Genomic DNA, 24,686 nt, shown 5'->3' with positions numbered 1-24,686 from the left:
AGGAGAAAGGCATCCTGAAAGTATTCCCAACACTTTATTATTGAAAACTCTGGAAAGGGACATGTTCACTTAGACTTTTTTCATTATCGGTCTAGGGGAGCCTAGTAGAATTTTTGAGAGCCATATTTGGAGGCCTTTAAGATACATTTATTTCCTGTATTTTCTTGTTTTCTTTCAAAGCAGTTATCCCAGGATGGAGTGCTGCTAGAATCGTGCTAGGTGAGAAGTTATTAGTTACAGATTATAGCATCTGGGGTACATTTTCCAAATTTCCCATTTTCCACTGTCCATTTCCAAATAGTCATTTTGTGACTGATTCATTGACAGACATAACACATGCGCTAATAGAATCTTGAAGGTTTTAGAGATAAAATAGCCCTGGTTGGAAAGAACCTCAGAGTCTGGGTCTGCTTAATAGAGAATATTTTAGGGAGCTAGCAACACTTAATAGGGCTGGCCATCGGAAAACTCTGTGTGTGGGCTTTTTGTTTTTGTGGGTTTTTTTTGCATTACAGAACTTCTGAAGTGGAGCTCTTTACAAAACAAAGCCCATGCTCACAGAGGGAGGCCAACTAATACTTTTGTGGTAAGGTAATTGTGCTGTGATAAAAATAAAAGGAGTTACCAGGTAGGGATTAATGAAGGGGTTACCCCCCCGCCCTCCGCCTAACCCTCTAGGGGTCAAGGAGATATTCCTTCTGGAAGAGGGTGAAAGGTGATGACTGGGGAGAGGCAGAGTGGAGAGTGTCCAAAGACTAGGCATTTTGATATATGCTTTAAATATAAAGAACTGAAACTGCTGGAACTTTGGGGGCCAGCTGGTGGGCATCCCAGGTTAAGGAATTTAGATTTTTATCTTGAAAGCCTTTGAGGGATGGGAAACGTGGCTTTCCTTACCTTTGTCTCCACCAGGAGTAGAATGTGCTGTAAACCAAAAAGGCAATGAGACAGCAAGCTTGATGAGGACCCCAGATAGAACAGCTTGTTTTGCAGTTCTTTTTCTCCTGGATGTGAGAGGGTGATTTATTTTATTTTGATGAGAATCTATTCCAGGGGGGAGGTTATAGCTCAGTGGTAGAGCGCATGCTTAGCATGCACGAGGTCCTGGGTTCAATCCCCAGTACCTCCATTAAAAAACAAATGAATAAGTAAATAAACCTGACCCCCCCCCCCAATTTATTTCATCTGAAGTCAGTCAACAGTTAGAGATTGAGTACTTGTATGTAGTCAGCGGGGGAAAGGATTTATTTTGGAGAATTAACATAGGGTTGGGTTTGATTTATTTATTTTTTAACCATAAAGTTTGTACCACATATTTAAAATCAGTGACAACCTACTCCACTTCCACATCAGTCTTGTGGCTGAATTAGAAAACAGAGAGAGGTTGGCTGTTTAAAAAATAAAAATGTATACTTATTTTAGATTCCTGGGGAAGTAATGTTAATGATAATCCTGTTTTACAGTTGAGAAAAACTTTTTTTTCTTCTTCTTTTTTTTTTTTTTTTTTTGGACTATTGAGAAAACAAGTTAAGGAAGTTGAGCCAGAGTCTAGGGGAGGCCGTCTTGACTCCATGGCCCTTGCTGTGTCCACAATACAACCCTGGTAACCTCTCACTAAACAGTCTTTTGGGAAGGGAGGGGTGGGGGGGTAATTAGGTTTATTTATTCTTACATATTAATGGAGGTACTGGGGATTGAACACAGGACCTCGTGTATGCTAAGCACATATTCCACCAGTGAGCTATACCTTCCCCACAGTCATCTGAATTTTTTAAAACCAAGTTCTTTATGCTTTGCAATGATTTCAGTGTTTGCTGTACTTTAAAAAATGGTTGTACACCTGATAAAAATAATTTTGAGGCACATTAGATTGTGAACTCAGGATTAGAATGGGGGCTCTGGATTGCATGCTACCAGCTCTTTGCTTTCATTTTGCTCTTTGATTTTATTCGTAACTAGGCAAAGAGATACTAGTCTGAGAGGCTAGGTTGCTTGCTTCTTTTAGGGGTTCTCAGATGGGCTCTCCTATTACCATGTTTTGCAGTCAGAGGTGAAAGCTGAGTTGCTCCTTCGGTAGTCTGATGAATACAATGTCTGAATTTTCTCAGCCACTGCCCCGGTGGGCTTGTTTTAAAGCCTAATCGGCATGTGCACTGTTTAGACGGCTAGGAGTGTATCAGTCTCCCTTCAGAAAATTACTGGTACAAGAATATATCATTGCCACAGTTAGTGTGCCGAGTTTCTTCTTTAAACCTGTAAGTATGGGTAGTAACCTTTCACCGATGAAGGAACTGAGTCTTGGCAACTAGCAGATGGCGTTGTGGTTCAGACCTAGGTGGATGACCCTACCTCTTAGTCACCTGTAGTACTGCTCCCTTAGATATTCTCACTTAACATTTACTAAGCTACTTACTGTCAGGCTGTTTGTTGATTCTCACAACATCCCGGCAAACTACCATGGATACAGGTTATGCTGGTTTTGCTAGTAAAGAATCGGAGAGGTAAAGAGCTTGAGTCACGTGGGTAGTTAAGTGATGGACCTGGAGCTGGAGTAGTACTATGAATAGTGCTCTCCACATCTTAAATGCATTAGAGGAGCTCAGGATTGAAAGCATTTCTGTGAAGAATCATTTTACATAAGGGATGGTTTTCCAGGGAATTTGTGGGTAGGGGAAGTCTTTTCCTTCAGAAGATATGATCAGGATTTCAAGGTATTGGGGTTGCCATTTCAAACTGCACTCTTGATTGAAAAACTCAAAGTAGTGAGTGTTATAGATGGGAAGGCCATAGAGACTTAAGAGAGAGTAAGGATTTACTGGTTTGCTTGCCCCTTTGTAATCCTGAGTACTCCTTTTCCCCACTTCAGGTACCTGTTGATCTGCTTTCCGTTAGTATGCACCAGTGGTTCTCAACCTGGTGGTTTCTTTTTTTCCCTCCAGGGGACATATGGAAGTGTCTTAGAGATATTTTTGATATGGTAAATGTAGCAGTCCTTTATGGAGTAGGCACTCAATCTTTTTTTTTTTTTCCTTAAGTTGTGATCTTTACATATAGTATAATTCTAGTATGGTGTAGCAGTGACATGGTAAATGATCAGTTTTTAGAGAATACAGTCAGTGAAACAGTTCCAAAGCCATGTCAAACACAACTAATCTTATTTTAATGACTTTGGAAGTCTTTACAGATAGTTTAGGTTTGTCTTTATCGATGTATTATGAACTAGGTGGATAGAATGTCAGAAAGTTTTTAATATATTGGGTCTATTTAGAACGTCAGGTAGATGATTGGTTGCCAGAATCAGATGTTCACAGTTTTCCTTGAGAATTGGGAGCCTGTTAGCAAGGAGCATATTGGTAAAGGCATTTAGCTGGCCTAGGTAGCTTCAGTTTCTTTGAAAGATTACAAATTTGTTACTTTATACTAGAGTTACAAGTTAAGTTATATTGGGGTTAGGTTTGAAATTTAATGAACGTGAGTAGAAACTTAAACAGCATTGTATAATTGGTACAATAAACTGCATGTGTTGAAAGTGTACAATTTGATAAATGTCAATTTATGGAACCCTCACAGAATCAAGATAATAAAAATATCCATAGCCCCCAGAACTTCTTGCTTGCCCCTTTGTAATCCTGAGTACTCCTTTTCCCCACTTCAGGTACCTGTTGATCTGCTTTCCATTATTATGCACCAGTGCTTCTCAACCTGATGATTTCTTTTTTTCCCTCCAGGGGACATTTGGAAGTGTCTTAGAGATATTTTTGATCTTACTCTTCAAGTCTGAGGAATGGGGCTGCTACTGGCATCTTGTGGGTAGAGGTTAGGGATGCTCTTAAACATCCTGCAGTGCACGGGGTAGCCTCGCACGACAAAAGGATTATCTGGCCCAAAATACCAATAGTGTTGAGGTTAAGAAAAGAAAACCTGTTATAGATTAGTTTGCCAGATTAGATTTCAATTAGAGTTTTATATGATGAAATCATACTGTATGTTCTCCTTTTTTGGTCTGGTTTCTTTGAGTGCAGTTGTTTTTAGATTCATCCATATTGTGTATAGGTTCATTATTTGTTGTTGAGCAGTTTTGCAGTGTATGGATATACTACAGTTTATTCACTTACCTATTAGTAGACATTTAGATTTCCAGTTTGGGGATATTACAGATAATGTTGCTGTGAACATTCAGGTGTGTATTTTTACATGGATATATGCTTTAATTTTCTTTTGGGTAAGTAGTTGTGAATAATGTATGGTAGATGTGTGTTTAACGTTTTTAGTGTCTATACTCTAAATTAGAAGTATTTAGGGTAAGGCAGTTTATTTTATCAATGTAGCCAAATTATAATCTATCTATAAAAATATTTCTAAAAGATTCACAGTTAAGTGTTACATATATTTTAGGGCTAGAGAAGAATATTTTCCTGATTTTACCTGGAAGATAAATGAGAAAATTGAATTGAACATGAAAAAAGGGGGCTTTTCTTAAACTATCACATCATCTGTACTGGAATATGTGTCTTGTGAGATTTCTTTGAGGGTGGTTCTCTACAAGTCTGTCAAGAATAGAGTTGATAGTGATCATTAGATTTACAAAAAAGGTCATTTTTTTAAGAAGCTGGAAGTGATGAGATAGTTTTTTTTACCCCATTTACTTATGAGGAAACCTCTCAGGAAATGATTAGCCAGGGAAGGATTTGGGTGCAGTAGTGCTGTGCTCACACCTTGGGCATAACCCGTATGAGCTGCTTTCTCATGTGATATGGATTAACCCCAAACCAAATCCCCAGCTTCTGTGGTTAGATTGGATAGTTTATTCTTAGCAGTAATAATGCATGGCAGAATATGGCCTAGACACTTTGTTACCTGCTTTGGCTTGTAATTAGTTATTTATACATTTTGTAACTAATGAGAGAGCTAAGCAGTGTGAAAACACAGGCTGAAACTATTACTATGTCATTAACCCTGTGTCAGAATAATGTTTTTTTAATGTAAATCATATGCAGTATTTGGGTTTCAAAAGAAACCAGTTACATGATAATCCATTCCTAGTCAGACCTTTTGTAAGCCCATGAAATGTAGATTGATCTACATTTTATGAATTGTTGCTAATACGTTTCCTCCTCATCTTCCAAGAGTAAGAGACTCAAGTGTGTATGCTCTGTTTGGCAGACTGGTGTAAGAGTTTCATATGGCATAGACAGGTAGACTGTGCAACAGTTGAGGGTTCCCTTTGAGATCTGCTTGTGTGCAGTCAGCATGAGGAGGATGTGTTGTGAACCTGGGTAGACAGAGTAAAAAGTTCTAGGAATCTGGGAGTTGGTGTGTTTATCACCCCCCCACCCCCACCCGCTGCATGTTGGTATAGTACAGATCCTGGAAGAAGCTGCTTTCCTTAGTTTTGTCTAGGGTGATACCTTCACTGGTTATCACTTGGCATGCTTGTGTTTGAATATGAGGGACCGGTGAGAAAAAACTTTGGGGACTACAAAAAGCTGCTAATTTTAATTTTTCCAAGTACATTAAAAGAAAGTCCCCCAGCTACCATTGGTGTTTGAATGCTACCCCTCCCCCACACAAGGAAGACATACCTAGAATAACGATCAGCCCTTTATTTTAGAAGAAGTGGTTTTATAAATCATTAACATGGTAGTCTTGGCTTTTGGTTTTTTGTTTTTTCCATTTTTCTCTGGATCACAAAATCTCTGTTAGAATCTGTGGTTTGGGAGTCCCTGGATTCTCACTGGTAGAAAACAGAGGACTCAGGAAGCAGAAAGTGCTGGACTCAGTGCCCTGAGAGGAACTTCCTGTGGCTGCTGGCTCCCCATTTGTTCCTGGTCAGCTCTCACAGGTGTCTGCCTGTGGTCAAATGGGGCTGAACTTGAGTAGGTGGCTCAGGGAACAGCTTCACTCAGCCAGCACAGGGCCTTGCCCTGGCTGCGGGCACAGTGGCCTGTTGTTTCTGTTTTGATGTGTGGTTCTGTGCTTTGAAAGTCTGCATTTCTTGTGAAGCTTTTTTCATGTCCCACTTTAAACCAGATGTAAACATGTAGAGCTTAGAAATGAAATGTTACTGCGTGGAAGCACCTAACACACAAAGGTAAAAGAGTATTTCAGGAAGCACCATGCCAAAAAAGCATCCAACCTTTGCCAACGGTGAAATTGTTTGCGTGCTGTCTTTCATCTGCCAGGTTGCTTAGACGTGGGGTTTCCTAGCCTCAAAGTAAGAGGGTTGAGTAGAGAATGGTTTCTTTCCCTTAAAAATCTTTTTTAATTGTGGTAAAATATATGTCAAGTTTGCCATCTTAATCATTTTAAGTGTACAGTTTCGTGTCAGTTGGTACAATGTTGTAGACTATACCAGTAGCTGCTCTTCATTTGCAGAACTTTTTTTTATCATCCCAAACTCTGTAGCCATTAAAATAGTAACGCCCCATTCCTACCTCTCCCTAGTCCCTGGTAACTTCTTTTTTTTCTCTGTTTGGTTTATTTCACTTAGCATAATGTTTTCAAAGTTCATCTGTGTTGCAGCATGTATCAGCACTTCATTCCTCTTTATGGCTGTAACCCATTTTATGGATCACATTTTATTTATCCCATTCATCTGTTGGTGGATACGTGGGATGTTTTCACCTTCTGCTATTGTGAATAATGCTGCTAATGATGTACAAGTACCTGAGTCCTCCCTTTCAGTTCTGTACTCTAAGAGTGGAAATGCTGGGTCCTATGCTAACTAAATGTTTTTAACTTTTTGGACAGTTCCCAAACTGTTTTCTATAGCACCTGCACTATTTTACATTCCCATTTAAAACTTTTTTTTTTGCCCCACCACAAAAAACACTTTTATTTGTAAAGCTAAAATTCATTGGACCTATGTGAACCACCTCATTTCTGTTCCATGAAATCTTGTAAATCTTCCCTTCTTTTTTCCTGTTTCTGTCTTAGAAAGCACCTTGGGCCGGGAGTTGGTCTCTCCCACCTCTGTTGCAGCCCCACAGAAGTGTGCGAAGGCCTAGGAGAGCGCACTTGTCTTGGGAGTGGTTTTTTTGATAGTTGAGTATTAAGGAGTGCACTGCTGCAATTTTCTGCTCTACGGACCACATTAATTTGAGTGTCTCAAATCAAAATCGGTATTAGTCTAGTGTTGTATGGAACTTTGTAGGATTGTAAACGTGGCAGATCAAATACTGTCTTTGATACGGTGCTAACATGGACATTTTTTCTCTCTTTCTTTTGAATTCAGTGAAGGAGAACGACCTGCTCAGAATGAGAAGAGGAAGGAGAAAAACATAAAAAGAGGAGGCAATCGCTTTGAGCCATATGCCAATCCAACTAAAAGATACAGAGCCTTCATTACAAACATACCTTTTGATGTGAAATGGCAGTCACTTAAAGACCTGGTTAAAGAAAAAGGTAATGGTACTAGTGGTTGAGCAGGGTCAGAAGGTTGGTGTGTCATCTTCTCTGTGGCGAATTCCTTGGTTATTTTTTGTCTGTGGAAGCTGTTCTGGGTAGAGCATGTGTTCTCTCCAGGCTTGAGAGTTAAGTGCCCACTCCTTCCCCACCTTTTTTTTTTTTTTTTGTGATCATGCACTTGTGTGTCAAATAGGGTGGTTTGTATGGTCCCTTGGTCTACGAATGATTTTACTGGCTTAACATGGCGAATAGGGCTTTGATTAACCTTGAGGGGATCCTCTTGGTGTTAAGGAAATTTTTGAATTCTTCATATTAGGTGGGAGAAGTTTTTCCTTTTTTTTAAAAAAAAAAATTCTGGCGGGAAGGTAGTTTAAATTGTGAATGTCTTCCTGGGATCAAAATTTGGTAGCTGCAAAGTGCTGTTCAGATTCTAAATTATAAAGCCTTTTCTTGTATTTCAACTGTTAGGCTTCCCCATCCCTCACCTTGGGGAGAAACAGAGTAGATTGGCAATTGGATAGCTCAAAAAAGGCATCTGCTCTGTAGTTCAGTGCCTTCAGGTGCACATCAGTCACAGGCTAGGTGTCTGATTTCTGGCCTAGGGCAGAGGAAGCAACTGAAGCTCTGCTGCCACCAGGAGGTCCTAGGAGATTGGTTGCCCCCATGGGTCCTCTTCCTCACTCCCCTGTACACACCACATATGTCTTCTTTCCATACTCTTGTTCTGCTTCTTTTGTCTTCCTTTCTTTTCTGATTCTTGGCCCTGCTGGTGGCACTGAGGGCTAAAGAGATTGCTCAGCCCTGGTTTAGACAAAACTATTGATAGAGAGGACACTTTGTCTAATGCTTAGAGGTCTCCCCTCAATCCTGCCCCAAAGGGAAACCTAGAATCAAATTATCCTTAAATGGAGTCTTTTTGAAGGACTAAAAGGTATTGGTTTTCTGGAGCATTCATAACGAAAAGAGGTTCGAGCTTCATTTGTCAAATGATTGACATTTCAGTGACAGATGTCACTTGGATAGGCCATTTTGGTATGTGTATTGGTATTCTCAGCATTGGGGTTTGAAATAATGAGTGGCCCACTGCCATCATTGTCCCATCACTTAATATTGCCATGCCATGCCGGAAGCACTAGGCACCGTGAACCTCTCTGTACAGTCAAGTAGGCCGCTCCCATGCAGTAATTCTCCAGATAAAATGGATGGAAAAACGTTTTGGTGTGAGATTTGTTTTCCTGCCTTGATCAGCCAAATCATTCCTGCCAATGCTCCTAGGGCAAGAGTGAAGTTTCTTCTTTTTGTCTGAAGGGCGTGTCATGTGGCATCCCAGATGCAGTGTTCTTGGTTTTTGGGACTGCTGCTTCAATAAAGCTTAGAATTTCTGTACAGTCCAGTTGGGTCTCATTCGAATTAGTTTTTGGAATAACCCCCAAATTTGTGTTCTCGTGATTTAGTTGAACCGCTGAATTGATACTTCCATTGATAATAAGGTATAGTAGTTCCAAGAACCAGGAATGTGGCTTTGAAAATGCAATTGTTAGAATTTTGTAAGAGATTGCAGGCCAAATTATTTTTTCATTTTTAGGAGTGTGTGAACCAGTTTTGGGGCATGATGGATAAAGTAGGTGACATTTTTACTGCTTTACCATTCAGTAATTCAGTTTTGGAAGCCTTAAAGCTGGTAGCAGCAGCCATGACGGTTCTGGATGTAGAAGCAGTTCACCTCAATTTCCTACTTTGCACTGTATTAAGTGTGGAGCCAGCCTGGTGGTTTATTCGGATACTTCCAAACTGGTTCTCATATTCCCCTGGCATACTGCTATGAATGCCCTGGCTCAGCCCTTTCAGTGTATTTTTGGTGGTGTAATTTAGAATTACAGGTGTGCAGTAAATCTGTTATTTTTAACAAACCGTAAAATGTTCTTGTTTAGAGCTCCCCTGTACAGGTTAAATTACTTTTCTTTTTAATTAAATTATTAGCAGTATTGGATTGTGGATAAAAGGATTCATAAGAGAAAGGTAATCGTTTTATGGTAATGGTTATATTCAGTATGCGAAGTCTAAAGAAATTTGTTTACATACGTATGCTTTCTTTAAAATGTTCTTATTTTCATTATGAGGTTTTTAAAAACATTTAATTTGTGGCTTGGTATACCAAAAATATGTTTAAATGGTTATTCGTTATCTGAAATATTTACTTGAAATCTGTTGCAAATAAGTTTTAAGGTTTTTGAAGACTTGTTATTGCACAGGAAAAAAAAAAGTTGCAGGTAGAGGCACTTACACTCTAGAAGTACTAGTCTCAAAATAATCTCTCAAGTGGGCAAACCACAGAGATTTGGGCTATCATAAGCCAACTGCTCTATATCAGTTTGTGTTTTAAGAGTCTATCCCTGATGAAATCATTTCCTGCTGTTTCAGGAAACTAGTGGAACAAGAGCTAGAATTAGTTGTCCTTGGCTTAAAGATCTGAAAAATGCTCTGTCATTGCAGCACTGCCTATAATTACTGCCTCTCAGACCTCAAGTAGTAGCTTTGAGATGGCAAGACAAGAGCTTTTTTCTAAGGACAGTCATGCCTGAGATGGCCTCCGTAATTCCCGATCTTTTTCCCCTCCTTGAACACCAAGTGTATATTCTCCAGCTTTGATTTTAACTGCGTTCTAGGAGATCCTAATAATAATGCATATATTGATACGAACAGGCCCACTTACGCCTTTTCCCCTGGATGGGATCACAAAACTTGTTTGGTGGCACTGTCAGGAAATCAGCATTGCTGATTTTGAAAAGAAAAGGTACTGAGAGCTTTGTTTTGTTTTTAGCCAGGTTGCTCCCCACAACTCCCATCGTATTATTTAGGGACATGGATTAAACAGCCCATAGAATTGAGTTTTCTTTCCCTGAGCTTTCAGCTTCCTGCCAAGTGCCATGATGGAATAAAGGAAAGATTTCTATTGTCCTTCCTTTTGACCATGCTTATTTTTAACGGAGCTATTACATGAAACAAATGACTGATGTGAACACTGAAGAGTTGCCAGATTTGGGGGAAAAAAATGGGAGCCAGTATAATAGGAAATTTGAATTGGAGATTGCCAAACCAAGTTAGAAAGTGATTTACAATCTCACAGCTACCTGATTTTCATCACTTGAACAGATACTGAGATACACATCTCAAAGCGTTTGACCATGAGGTCTGGATGAAAAATTAAGACTTCTTTGAGCAAAAGATGTGATCTTGGGACTTCTAAACTTAAACAGTGTTGTGCCACGTTACCGAGAAGTCCTTCGTGGAAGAAGAAAGCTCATTGTTGGGCTGTTTGTTCTCCTGGCCTAACCAGGGAGCCAGCAGCATCGAGGTGGGGCAACTGCAGCCAAGGTAGGACTGAGCTGCAGGAGCAGTGAGTAAACATGGAGCACAGTTTGAGGAAGAAAGGAAGTCAGTGCTGTAGTTTATGCTGTCAATCCCAAGTATAGTTAGCGGCAGTCAGTTTAACTTGTGTAAGCAAAGATTTCTTAAGCACTTAATCCTTTTGTTTTTATTGAATGCATCACTTTAAGTACATTTCTAATTACAGCTGACAGAAAACTGAGGCCCAGAGGGCAAGTATAGTCCAGTAGAAAGTCTGCATTGGCTCTTGGAGATAATCTATATTGTTAGCCTGTGAAACAGAACTTTATTTCAGTTTAAGTAAAACTACCCAGTCTGTTTGGTTCCTTCATATTATCCTTTGTTGGATATCCAGCCTGCATTTTGGAAAGGCCTGTTAATGCTAAAGCATTCATACCTGTGGGTACCTGGGTTGAACCTTAACAGCACAGCCTGCCTGGCTTGTTGGTTTTTGGCTGAGTTAGGGAGGGGGAGTGTTCTTTTGCTGTTGTCATAGAATTAGGAGCAAGGAAGTGCTTAATAATTTTCTAACTTCTTCATATTTTGTGGTATTTCAAGTTATCCATATATTAAAGAAACTTTCTAAATTACTTTAATTAAGTATGCATATTCTATGCACCCCTCCATTTAAAGTGGCTACCTGAGAATTGACTCTTAGGAAGTGAAAATGTTTGATAACATACCCTGCTTTTGAGTGCCCCCCTCCCAATTTTAAATTATAGGCATTTTCAAATATGAATTCTCTACAGTGAAGCATTGGCTCCTGTACTTTATTTTCTTGTAGTTCATTTCAGACTGGAGCAGTAAATGACAACACAGAAATAAATACTCCTTGTGATAAACGTATGTGCAGGAGTGTTCAGTTAGCAGTTGCAAGGGACTACCTGAATTCTTTTCGGGTTGCTCATCATCTTATGCTCATGATGTGTTTTATTCTTGAAATAACATTTTTAATAATCCACCTAAAATGTTAGTTACTAATGATCTCTTGGAGCATTTTAAAATAAAGGTAGGTGATAACATTTGGTGTTAGATTTTTCAAAGTCTTCTTTTTTTATTTAGATATTTTGCTGTTTGAAGCTGCAGTAGAATTTGTCTTAGCAGCCTTCTCTTGAGATTCCATGGATTCCATCCATGTTCAGGAAGGGAGGGGTGCAGCATTATTTTTCGTTAGTACCTGCAAATTCCATGTCTGGGAGACTATCACTGTTGCCGATTATTAATGGCCTCTCAGTCCTGATTGATCTACTCTGGTGATTTGCTCTTTTAAACTTCTATTTCACTGAATGTGACCAGACTGTGCATAGTTGGCAAATTTTGCCTTCAAAGTTTTATTGATAGTTGTACTGACTATACTAAACAAGTCTTTGTTTTAATAACGTAGAACTAAAAGAGAAATGGTCATTTAAAGGTTTATTATTATTAATCTGCCTGTAGGGAAGTAGGGATTGGCAACTGTTGTGGATCCTGTAACAGTGATTTGCTTACATTTCGGAATTGATGCGGTCTCTCAGGGTAGAGATGAGAAATGTATGAGGAGCATGGTTGTTATTGATAATAGATAAGGGCCAGCACTACTCATGGTGGAGCCACATGCCTGCCTAACTTGTGGCTTAACTGATAGGAAGGAGGTGTTTTTTTTTTAATGTGGAGTAAGTCCTAATTTCTAAACCTTGCTTTTTGTTAAAATGATTATGACCATGGAAAAGAAGAAAAGTTTGGTTTGGACTTGCTTGGTTTCTAGGTTGCAGTGACTGCTTTTTGATAATCTGTGTCTTTATGGGCACAAACTGGAAACTTCTCAAATGCAACAATATTTGAAATCTGACTATAGTTACAGCTGTCCGAGTTAGATATTGTGACTTATTTTTAATGTTATCAGGTGGTAGTCACAGCTCACAGGAAATAAACCTGGAGTCTTTTCACTTTGTTGACACTATTTGGCATTTTCTTCAACTTGGAGACCAGGGCTCTTGATCCTCAAATGGCTGCTGCTGTTGAAATAAATGGCTTTTAACGTGGCCTCGGGGATGACCACAACGTTTTGGGAATTGCTTTCCTTTTGTAAGGATGTACAAAGCTTTGTGTGACTGTCCCTCGGCTGTGGTCGTTTTTCAGTTGTTCATACTCCAAAAGTTAAAGTATTTGAGTCCCTCCTATTTCCTTTCTTCATTTCTTTGCACTTGATTCTTTCTCCTTTCTGTTTTGTGCAAAGTGCTGGTTTGGTTCTGTAATATTTCAGGAAAGGATGAGGGAGGTGAGGCTATAGACTTAAACTTTGAACAAAACACTTGGCCTTCTTGCTGTGCAAATATATTACTAATAAATAAACCCTTCAAATTAAAAAAAAACTTATTTTACATTTCATTCTCTCCTTGGTATGTTAATTTTAAAATCCTCAGCATAATTTTAATATCTTTTGAACAAAAGAGTTAGACTAGGCAGGATTGGAGGCCATTAAGAGGGTTATTTTTACCCTTCTACTGCTAAACCAAATTGAAAACTGAATAGAAGGCTTCACAATCATAAAAATCTTTTTTTTTTTTTTTCCTTTTTTTGAGGTATTAGAACAAAAGCCCTTTCTTGACTTTGGAGAGTCTGCTTAGATACTGTTTTCTCCAAGCTAATACTTTTAAATTTCTGGGGGTTTTTTGTGTGTGTGTGTTTGCCATCTTCAAGTTCAGCAGCCATTTTGGTGGTTGTCTTGATGGGTTCTAACATCTGGTCATGGTGGTCATGAATTGGCAATCCAAACCTTAAGGAAAATCTGTGAAATCTTTTGAAATGCTTTGGTTTTTTTTTTTTTTCTCCCTTTGTGTAGATTAGAATCTTGTGAGTCTATTTAGCTGTTTAGATGCAAACTGAGCTCGAAATTTGCATTTATCTTTGTCCTTTAATGGGGAGGCTGAGAGAGCAGCAAAAATAAAGCCTGGCTTAATTCACTGAAGAGAATCCAGATGCTGCTCTGGTTTTGTGATTGGATATTCAAACATCCTACTTCTGACAATTGTGAGCCTAGCTCTGTGTACAGGACCAGCTACAGAATTTGTGGGGCACAGTGCAAGATGAAAACATGGGGCCCCTTATTTAAAAATTACTAAGAATTTCAAGAGAGCAACAGAGCATTAAACCAAGTGCATGACTGTCAGTGCAGGGCCCCATGCGATTGGATGGGTTGCACACCCATGTAGCTGGCCATGCAGTGTGTACGCGCGCCTTTGAGCATATACATATACACAGCTTTGTATTTAGCACTTGAGCTCAGTTCAGTGGCGTTGCAATTTGTGTGCTGTTTACCTGCTTTCAGTGGTGAGAGTGTATGTGTAAAACTGTTTTCCTTCCTTCCCCAAAAAAGTGAATAACGCAGACTTCTTTCCTGTAGATTTGGATTGCCTCTAGTCATGAATGAGTATTTCAGACAGGGAAATTGATATGGAAATCTGTGGAAATAGCTTGTTTGTGGCGGGAGGAAAATCAAGGACATATTGTTAACGAGTTTCACCTACTTTTACTGCACACCTGTAATGCCTAGTTTGGTGGTTTAGAGAATATGGAGTGTTTCTGGGCTTTCTTATAAGGCAGAGGCTCCATACAAGGTTGCTGATGATTGTTCTAAATTCCCATTGTTTTCTTGGCTTTTCTCCCTTGGTTTATGTGTCGTCTGGAAACTGATTTGTAGTTGGTGAGGTAACATACGTGGAGCTCTTAATGGACGCTGAAGGAAAGTCAAGGGTAAGTGTCTGAGAGAATTTCTTCTGTGGATTTACTACATGAAAAATGTAATTGTATGGTGGCGTGGAATCGAATGAAATCAGGAAGGCAGTGAGTGCTCATGTTATAGTAGCTATGTTTGACTTTGCCAAACATTCGAGTTGGGTGGGAGGGGATTTGCAAACAGGAGTCCCGCTTTTCCAAATGGCTGGCCAAAGAGCTTTTTGGTATTCTGTTTGGATGCCCAATTTGGATAACTGGGGACCAATAGCAGCATTGTCTCTTTGTTAACAGAGGAATTGGCTGTGTGTGAATTATGCATGGAATTTTAGCGGTGGTATATTAATGTAAAACGTGTGTTCTTGTCTAGAAAATGTTACTTTTGGTTGTTTGCTGAATTTGAAAGTTGTGTGAACCAAAGATTCTGAAAAGTTGCCTTTGTGCCAGTAAATTGTAAAACAAATACTAAAACTTGAACGTTTAAAATTGGCCTAGTTTAAAGAGAAAATTAACTATTTTCTGTCGTGCAATAGATGGCTTAGAATAATCAAAAGGATGAGGTTAATTTATGGAAGGGATGGATTTAGGAGGAGTATGATAAGGAATTGATTGAGTACAGAGGGAAGCAGATCTAAAGTTTGTGTGATTTCTTGGAGAACCTGAATTTAGGTCTGCTCATTATAACTTCAGCTATAGTGCAATGCTGGTAATGTGAAGGAAAAGGAGATAATAAGGAGCTGAGCTTTTAATGAGGATGGCTAGGCAAGACACTTCTGTCAGCTTCCCCTTAGAAGGGTTAATTTAAATACTGTTACATAAATCATATTTTTAATTTATAACTGCCATCGAAATTCACTTTTTTTTTTTCTTTTCTTTTTTTCCCCCATTTCCTTGCTCTTCTGACTGGTCTGTGGCTTCTTCCAAAGGGATGTGCGTAAGTATTGTCTAGTTACTTATTGGCAATTGAGCCTTTTGAGTTGTAGGACTGGTTTCACTCATTTCCTTTTGAATCTTCATAGTGTTGTTGAATTCAAGATGGAAGAGAGCATGAAAAAAGCTGCTGAAGTTCTAAACAAGCATAGTCTGAGTGGAAGACCACTGAAAGTCAAAGAAGTAAGCTCATGAAACACTGTGGATACCATTTGTAATTGTCGAGTTGTCCCTGTTCGGAATTAGGGAAAGATGGAAATAGTCCTTGATGACATTTTGTGGAGCAGAACAATCTGGTCATTAACAAGGAGGGTCATTATTCCTGTTAGTCCTTTGGGATGGTGGCTGAGCACATCCTGAGCCACTGCTGACTGTCTTCCTGAATCTGTGATTTGTCGTAGGTCAGCCTGCTTTGGTTTTCTCAGGGGCATTCCAACTGAGCACCCCCCACTCCTTTTTTTTTTTTTTTTTTTTAAATATTCTACATCTGCAGTTTTACTCAGTCTGAACCCTATTCTTAGCCCATGTGTTTTCTGTTTTAAAGTGAGTTTAAATCCTCTTATTGAATCCAAATCAGATATGTTTTCTCCCTTGAGGGAAGAGGGAGGTTTTTAAGTTCAATCCTTGTCTTATTACTTCTTCTTGGAGGTAGGTCAGTGTAGGCAGAGCTCAGAGAGGAAAGCGTGATAGGGCTTAAAGTCTCTTGTATGTTGAAGGTGACATGCAGAATGGCAGAGTTCAAGAATAATGTCAATACCAGAGATCACAGACCTTTCCAGACTTTACACGAGTCAAATGCCCGAATACTTGAAGGCTGCAGTACCTTGGTGGTCTAGAGCTGTGTTTTCATACTTTTGGGAAAATCACTGATATGGTTTACAGAAGTTGTAAAACCTCATTGAATTAGTAAGATTCAACTATACCAAGCCTCTGAAGATGTTATTTCAATCTGGAAGTTCTATATTATGTCAATGAATCATGTCACCCGCTGACCCATCTTTTTTGTTTGTTTTTTACTTAGTTCAGCTGAGGGCTAAATTTTAGACCCTTGATTTGTTGTTCTTTTGCTGGAATTGTTCCTAGCTTGGTGGTTTAGTTCATTTGAATTTCTTGTTACAGATTTTGAGAAATGCTTTCCAAACAGTCTCTCAATCTCTGAAGTTTTGGGAATATCACTTACTGTGCAGGCATGGTTTTAGTTGTCACTGGGTCAGTTAAATATAATCCTTCTGTGCTTATTTTAGGATCCTGATGGTGAACATGCCAGGAGAGCAATGCAAAAGGTGATGGCTACGACTGGTGGGATGGGTATGGGACCAGGTGGCCCAGGAATGATTAATATCCCACCCAGTATCCTAAATAATCCTAACATCCCAAATGAGATTATCCATGCATTACAGGCTGGAAGACTTGGAAGCACAGTATTTGTAGCAAATGTAAGTAAATGGAAACCTTGTTTCATAAAGTTTGATTTTTCTTCTTTAGGTGATCTTTTCAATGTGTTAAAGTAGTTCTGACATTTGAGAAGAAAAACTTAGAAGAGGGTTATGTTATCTTCTTGATCTGTTTAAGAAAAATTCAGCCTTGGGGTTGAGCTTTGTCCCCTAATGAGCACTGCAGTCCTAAGTCACAGGCTTGACTATGGTCTTACTGGGGCCATGTTTACTGAGTTTCCCTGGTATTTACAAAAGTAGGTGCAGGGTAAAGTGTGTGAGCAGAGAACTGTATACTGTCATTACCTTCTTTTCATTGTGTTTGGGTGAATGGTAGTACCTTTGTCATTTGCAAAGGGAAATACTTTTTAAAAGAAAGTGGGTTGGGAAGGATAATGGTAAATCTTAGCTGGGGAATGAAATTTTAGTGTTTATGAAATAAGCATAAATTTGAGAAGTCTGAGGTGATGTAAATTGTTCTTTCAGAGAAGAGACAGTAAATAGTACTTAAGGCCAGATTTCATATTCCTATTTGAAAAATTATGCTGCACTCAATGTATTTTGATGACATACTATTTTCTAGTGCTTGTTTTCCAATCAGATCATGTCATATTAATGTGGTAAAAATGTTTTTCATAAGATACCTACAATGAGATTTTCTTCCACTTTCTCTTAATTAGCTGGATTATAAAGTTGGCTGGAAGAAACTGAAGGAAGTTTTTAGTATGGCTGGTGTGGTGGTCCGAGCAGACATTCTTGAGGATAAAGATGGAAAAAGTCGTGGAATAGGCACTGTTACTTTTGAACAGTCCATTGAAGCTGTACAAGCTATATGTATCCTTTTGTGGGAATTCAACTCTGGTGAATTTAGTTTGATCTAAATATTGTATCAGTAATACAGGTTTGTTGGGGGGAAGTGGTTATTTTGTGTACTAGTAGTTCTGTAGTTCCTGTGTGACTGGAGAGGATGCATTTCTGTGAAACTTACTAAGGGAATAAAATACTATATAGATAGAGGGATGATTAGAAAACAGGCACGTGTCCATGAGTGGTCTTTTCCAGTGTTAACTTTTTAGAGGAGTCTAGTTTGAAGGGGGAAGTCCAAAAAATGTGCCACTGGAGAGAAATTTAGTTGTTTTTTTAAATGTAAGTCCTTACAGTGCCTTATCTCTCCAGTGGATTGGTAATCTGGAAGAAACATTTCTGTCTGATCCTCAAGTTACATCTTTGTAGTTACATTGGGAATACCACTCATGAACATTGTCACTAAACTCAGACAAGATTGTCACTGAGTATCTTTCCCAGAAAACATGGCATTTCAAAAAATGATGGAATACCTGGCTTATTGGACACATACAAAAAACTGATGTCAGTGCTTTTAGAGGAACATGGTTTGGTGAGAGGCGTAAGCTTTAATGAATGAAGAAGCTCCACACTTAAGGAGTAAGCTGAGGTTTACTTCTTCTTTCCCCCTTTGAACATTATTGTTCCTTTTATGTTTAAACTGTAGAAATAAATACTTGAAAGTATAAAGAAGAATCAAAATTACTCAAATTCAGCACTTGGAGGGACTGTGGTAGCAGTTGGATTTCTTAGGTATTTCCTGCTGTGTGTGTTTTTAGAATTGCAAAAAATTGCCTTAATTCTAATATCAGCTATGTTTAATGGGCAACTGCTATTTGACAGACCAATGCATGTGAAAATGGTAAGTTAATAGGATCTCTTTATAACATACTTAAGTCTAACAAAAACATGGAGTTATTAAGAGTGTATACATAGCCACTATACTGTATTTGTGGATCAGTTCAAGTTAAAGAGGGCAGTATGTTGAGCAAATTTGACAGAAATAAGTTTTTGCTTATGCAGCTCTTTAGATATTTTTTCCTTTGCACAGTTGTTGGCGTGTTCAGGAGATCTGTTATTGACATAGTCAGGAGGTAACTTTAGCCTGGTTGAGCAAGTGATCAGTTTCAGAGAATGGTTATATACATAGGTTTCCAATTTTCAAAGTATAACAGTATGTTTAGTTAGCATCGTATCTGTTGTGAATGTAATTAAGTCTGATTCAGAAAGCCTTTTTTAATTTTTTTAGGGGGGAGATAGTTAGGTTTATTTATTTATTTTTAGAGGAGGTACTGGGGGTTGAATCTAGGACCTCGTGCTAAGCATGCACTACCCTCCCACCCCAGAAAGCCTTTCAAGTTCTGTTGAGGCACTTCAGTGTAAACATTAGGCCTGCTGTGACTGTTCCAGAGATGATAGTTAATACAAGCATGACTGGAACATGCTGAGGGCAATCAAGTTAGGACTCAAAATCAGGAAAAAAAAAATAGAACTATAAAGGAATTCTTTAGTTTCTTTAAACATTCAGTTTAGTTTTTTGAATAGATACTTGATTCACTTGATTCAAAAGTCAAAAAGCATGAAAAATTGAGTGTGAGAGTCTTGCTTTTACTTTGTGCTCAGGTCTTTTATCTTTCCCTCTTTACACGAAAGGTAGCAACTCTCCCATATTTCTTTTTATACTTGGATGTTATTCCGCGGCATGGGTGTATCATAATTTATCTAAGCAGTCCTCTGTTGATGAGAATTGTTTCCATCTTTTGCTGTTGTTAACAGTGCTGCAGGGAAGACAGATTTATTTACTTTCTCTTTCAGGATGAGAGGGCCTTACCAAAAGGAGATTTTTTCCCTCCTGAGCGTCCACAGCAACTTCCCCGTAAGTATCTCAGTTATTATAGCTGAGATTCTGAATTTGATTTATATTAACCAGAAAACTACAATTACCTTTGAACTTGTGCCATGTCATTCTGCACTTACCTTGACTATTCTTGAGTAAAACATTCAAAAAAAATTTTTTTTTCTTCTTTTTTTTTCTATAGATTTTTCTTGGTGAAAAATAAGCAGAGATTTACAACTTAGGAAGGACTGTTAGCATTACCATGTGGTGAGGCAGGCTGCCCAGGACGTAGAGGATGTATTTGGGCATTTTTCAAAGTGCGGGGAAGGAAGAAGCAGAAACTGAAGGGAATTAAAGGCAGGCTGCACTTGGGTTCAAAAGAGATCAATTATTACCACATGGCTCAGCAATTCCACTCCTAGGTATATAAGAGAGCTAAAAACTTAATCCGCACAGAAACTTTTACACAGTGTTCATGGCAGTATGATTTCAGCTGATGAATAGGTAAATAAAATGTGGTTAATCCATACAACGGAATATTATTCAGCCATAAAAAGGAATGAAGTACTGATACATGCTACTGCATGGATAAACCTTGATTCCATCTGTAGGACATGTCTAGAATAGGCAAATCTATAGACAGAAAATAGATTGGTGGTTGCCAGGGGCTGGAGAGAGGAGTAAGTGCAGAGTGACTGCTTATAGGGATGGGATTTCTTTTTGCAGTGATGAAAATGTTCTGAAATTAGATAGTGATAGTGGTTGTATGACTCTGAATGTACTAAAAATCATTGAACTGTATGTGCACTTTAAACGGGTGAATTTATGGTATATGAGGTACAGTGATCAGAATTTTTATATAGGGTTTTTTGCAGTATCCAGGTGAAAATCTATACTGTGACAGGGGAGGCTAGTTGATTGGTTAGCACATAGATGGAAATGGCACGTATTAGTGAAGTCCTGGGCACTCGATCTGGCAGGCCTGCAGAGGGCAGCTAAGCCTGAGCGCAGACAGTAGTGGGAATGAGGGCCTGTTGCAGCATGAGGGTTGGAAAATCAGCAGTGCAGGCAGAGCTGACCTATAGAAGGAAGATGTGGGGGGTGCTGCTTGTGCTGTGCTAGGGAGGACTTACCTCCTGATGAGACCATTGGGGCGGGGCTGTTAGGAGGGCCAGCCAGTGTCTCCTGTCTGGAGCAGTGACTGGAGCCTGGGGCTCAGTCATCAGAGATTGAATTGAATGAGAGCCTAGACTAGAAGGCTAACACTAGTGCCTTGGCAGTTTAGTGTTATAGAAGTATAATAGAGACAGCTTTTGAGGGAAGGTAGGTGGCTTCAAGAGTTGGACGTGGCTTATCTGTTGAAAGTTAACAGTTAAGAGAAGGACCACATTTCCTTGTCATAATCAGTGTGATCACTTGCAGTGATTGCCCAGAATCAGGGTGGTTGCCCTTGTTGACTTTGTGTTTAGAGTGGGAAGAGGTGAGGGCTGCTTTGCAGCCTTGGCTGGCTAGCACTGGGCTCCAGGGAGCCCATTATCTGTGACTTTTGGTCTCCCCAGCACATTTCGGTGGGTTGACTTCAAAGCCTTTAATGCCTTGGGGAGTAGCTAACCTTGGTGTTCCCTTGCTGCTGTTTCTGTGCAATTTAAGAACAAGGATTTTAATCAGATTAAATATTTGAGAACTGGTGTCAGGTTTTTTTTAACATTTTGTTCCCATTTAAAAAACCTGGTCTTGCTTTAAATCTCAGACTCATGGTCACCCAGAGCATTACAAGTTTGTTAAGCTATCAGGCCTTGGCTGTTTCGAGACCAGGCTGTATTCTTGCTCTCCTGTTAGTGGAGCGTGGAGTTGACGGTGGGTTGGATATGATCCACGGGTTAGGAAGCTTTCTGAGTAGAAGATAAGTTCTTTGAATACACTAGCTTCATTGTTACTAAAACTGCCTGCAGTAGAGTCAGAGACTAGTGTGCGCCCCAGTGTGTTAATTGGCTGGTTTATAATCTTGTTTTTTGTGAGAAAAGTCCTCTGGGTCATCAGGTTGGGAGGTGGGGATTGTGCATATTTGTGCTGCTTGCCACTTGATGTCTTCAGTTGCTTTTTTTGATTAAACTTTTCTCAGTTCACGATTTAGGGAAACATAGGTGTTCACATTCTATTGTGAAGGTTGTTCATAGTTCTTCTCTGTAGTTTTCACATGAACTGAGCTTTAGCTGTGCTTGTTTTAGATATATCACAAACTCTAATCTGTATTGTCATGCCTTAAGGAGCGCTCCCAAATGCACCAGTGTTGAATTATGGTTTAGGCCCTGGGTTTGTTTGCTGGTGGAAGAATAGGTGTGACAGCCACAGCATAGTAAAACAGACTCTTTTTGCCTTTGAGGGTCATGGTTTCCTAAGTAAGTGGAATCTATACTGTTGACTTTCTCTTTTCCTTTCAGATGGACTTGGTGGTATTGGCATGGGGTTAGGACCAGGAGGGCAGCCTATTGATGCCAATCATTTGAATAAAGGCATTGGAATGGGAAACATAGGGCCCGCAGGTGAGAAGTACGGTGTGCCTTGACTGGGCATTTCTGGGGCAGTTAAAGTCATTAAAGTTAATTATTGGAATAATTGGACATTAAGTAGTTCAAATGGAATGACCGTTTAATTGGGACAAAATTCCCTCTTTATCTCTGACTCATTTTGATAAAGGCAGTATTTTGTGTTTTCACTGAGTTGAATCCTTTTTTCTAAAGCCATTTATGCTTTGCATTTTATCTTCACAAGACCTTCTGAGCTGAGATACTCAGTTAAGCCTTTGAATAAAAGGAGGCAAGCTAGAGAGTTGGTCTTGCTCAAGGTCACACTTTCAGTTAGTGACAGAAACTGGAGGTCTCCTGACCGTGGAACCACAGCACTGCCAGTCTTACCCAGAGCCTCTTGGGCTCTTGCCTGGTGTTGACACGGCTTCTAGAGGTTGGGGTGTTGGTGGGTGCAGGCAGGCATGGGGAGCCACATTGCATGACAGCACAGCTGCCGTAGGCCACAGGGACACATGATGCACAGTGTTGTCTTTGCTTAAGAAGATGAGAAATAGCTAATAAATAAAAGCTTATGATGTGTAGAATACTTTTTTTGGGTGGGGAGGTAATTAGGTTTATTTGTTTGTTTGTTTTTTTCAGTGGGGGTACTGGGGATTGAACCCAGGACCTCGTGCATGCTAAGCATGTGCTATATACCACTTGAGCTATACCCTCCCCCTTAGAATAAACTTTAGGTTTCACTTTTTAGCATTTTCGTTTCTGTGCAGTGAGGCATTCATATACCATTAAGAAAGATTTCATTTTCATGACTTCAGACTTTGGTCTTTCTTCCTTGAAATTCTTTGAATTGCAAGATGGATGCTCTCTACCCTACTACTGTCACTTCTGCATATCCCTTGTCTCCCGCCCAGTTTAAACTCTGGGGCTGACCAGAACGTGGCCCATAACCTCAGATGGCTCTACCAATTTGACCACCACACCCTCTGACTTGACACCTCAGAGGGAAGTCTGGGGTTGAGGGGAGGGAAGACATGGGGTTTTTAGGAATTGCTTTTTATTTGGAGATTTTTACATTTAAAAGGGATTTTAAAATCCACTATGTTCCCTAAAATAAGCTTCTAAAAGTTGCATGTTTCCTAGTCTGTACCTGATAATTATATTTTATGTTTAAAACTGTCCAACTTGGTCATTTAATGAAACTGGATGCTATAAAATTTTGAGTCACGTGATTATTTTGTTGAAGGCTTAGATAGTTTTCTTGAAATGTAATGGTTTGATGGTTGAAGTGGAAGAGCCCTCATCCTTTTTTTCTGTGACAATTGAAATACAGTTGTAATCAGGGATATTTTTGTTTATTTGCTGGTTTAGAATTTCATGTGCTTTTTAAGTTCAAACGTTACTGCTTTGACATAATTTTAGTTTGCGTTGACTTTTTCTTTTTAAGGAATGGGAATGGAAGGCATAGGATTTGGAATAAATAAAATGGGAGGTAAGAAATTTGAAATGAAGTACAAATGTAATTACTTTAGGTATGGTTTTCTCTCTTTTTTCCTTTCTTTTCTCTTAAGCCCTGCATGAAATTTTCACTTTGGTTTCCAAAAAGTTTGAGTCTAGAAATTACTTTTACCCGTTGATCCTTCCAGTGGGTGTTGGCTTTTGGTTCTGGCTTTCTCACTAACTAGCTCTGTGACCTTGGGCAAATCATTCCATCTCTCTGGGCCTCTCTGCTTGTTTCTTCATTGAGGGGGTTGGATTAGATCAGCTGTTTAAAGATAGTGATTTTTATACAAGGGCACTAGCATATTTTCCCCCAAAGCCCTTAAGACTGGTAAGTTCCTGGCAGAAAATGCCCTCAGTGAAACTTGTAAAAACGTTTTTTCTTTTCCTGTTCAGTCTGTCTTGTTAGACTGGTGCTAAATGTGAATGTCTCTTTCAGGCATGGAGGGACCCTTTGGTGGTGGTATGGAAAACATGGGTCGATTTGGATCTGGGATGAACATGGGCAGAATAAATGGTAAGATTCATGTTTCCTTCCTGCTTATACCTACCCTTTGCTGGCTGTTGGCTCTCAGGTGACCTTTAGGAAACAGATCCATTTTTAATAAATGATTTCTCCCTTCCACTTTTTACTGAATTCGATGTCTCTGAATTACCTTAGAGAAAGTTTGTGTTTTAGAAGCTAGATTTAATAGTAGGAAAGTGTTACTTCTCTTAGTTACTAAACTCCTGAGGTTTCTTGTGTTTTGAATCTCCCCAATAATTGTCCAGTATAATTTTAAAGCTTTCCTATTGCCTCCAGCACTTATCTCCCCTGGAGTGCTGGACTGGGTGAGTTCTTGGCAGGCAAGAATTCTACCACTGAACCACCAATGCCCAGCATGGGGTGAGTTCTTGATCATCTGCTCGGATGTCTCCACGTTGTGGGCCGAGGCATTCATTTAATTTAGCATTTATACATTGCAGAATTTGGTGTACTGTTAATTTAAATCTTACAGCCCTCCAGCCTCTTAACAGAAATATAGTAGTATCAATTATAATGTATTATTTCATTTAGTCCTTGCAAGAACCACGTGACATGTAGGTGCTGTTATCCCCATATCATTGAAAACT

General features: G+C 39.3%; 1 protein-coding gene across 20 annotated transcripts in view; it reads left to right on the top strand.

Annotated features, from left to right (window-relative positions):
• Window positions 1-24,686, top strand: part of HNRNPM (heterogeneous nuclear ribonucleoprotein M) — a 38,267-nt gene that overhangs the window by 1,583 nt on the left and 11,998 nt on the right. For 5 of the 20 annotated variants that reach the window (XM_032466276.1, XM_032466268.1, XM_032466266.1 and 2 more), the window contains exons 2-12: window positions 7,235-7,404; window positions 14,474-14,526; window positions 15,432-15,439; window positions 15,525-15,618; window positions 16,680-16,871; window positions 17,549-17,702; window positions 18,524-18,573; window positions 19,527-19,587; window positions 21,990-22,091; window positions 23,521-23,565; window positions 24,013-24,090. In XM_032466276.1, the coding sequence (XP_032322167.1) occupies window positions 7,235-7,404; window positions 14,474-14,526; window positions 15,432-15,439; window positions 15,525-15,618; window positions 16,680-16,871; window positions 17,549-17,702; window positions 18,524-18,573; window positions 19,527-19,587; window positions 21,990-22,091; window positions 23,521-23,565; window positions 24,013-24,090 (1,007 nt within the window). Of the gene's footprint in view, window positions 1-7,234; window positions 7,405-14,473; window positions 14,527-15,431; window positions 15,440-15,524; window positions 15,619-16,679; window positions 16,872-17,548; window positions 17,703-18,523; window positions 18,574-19,526; window positions 19,588-21,989; window positions 22,092-23,520; window positions 23,566-24,012; window positions 24,091-24,686 lie in introns of those variants that run through there. The other 15 variants (XM_032466283.1, XM_032466271.1, XM_032466279.1 and 12 more) reach the window with 7 other exon arrangements.

Source organism: Camelus ferus, chromosome 22, assembly GCF_009834535.1.
Source record: "Camelus ferus isolate YT-003-E chromosome 22, BCGSAC_Cfer_1.0, whole genome shotgun sequence".
Classification (NCBI taxonomy): Eukaryota; Metazoa; Chordata; class Mammalia; order Artiodactyla; family Camelidae; genus Camelus; species Camelus ferus.
Note: the sequence above shows the minus strand (reverse complement) of the source record. Positions and strands in the feature narration are given on the sequence as shown.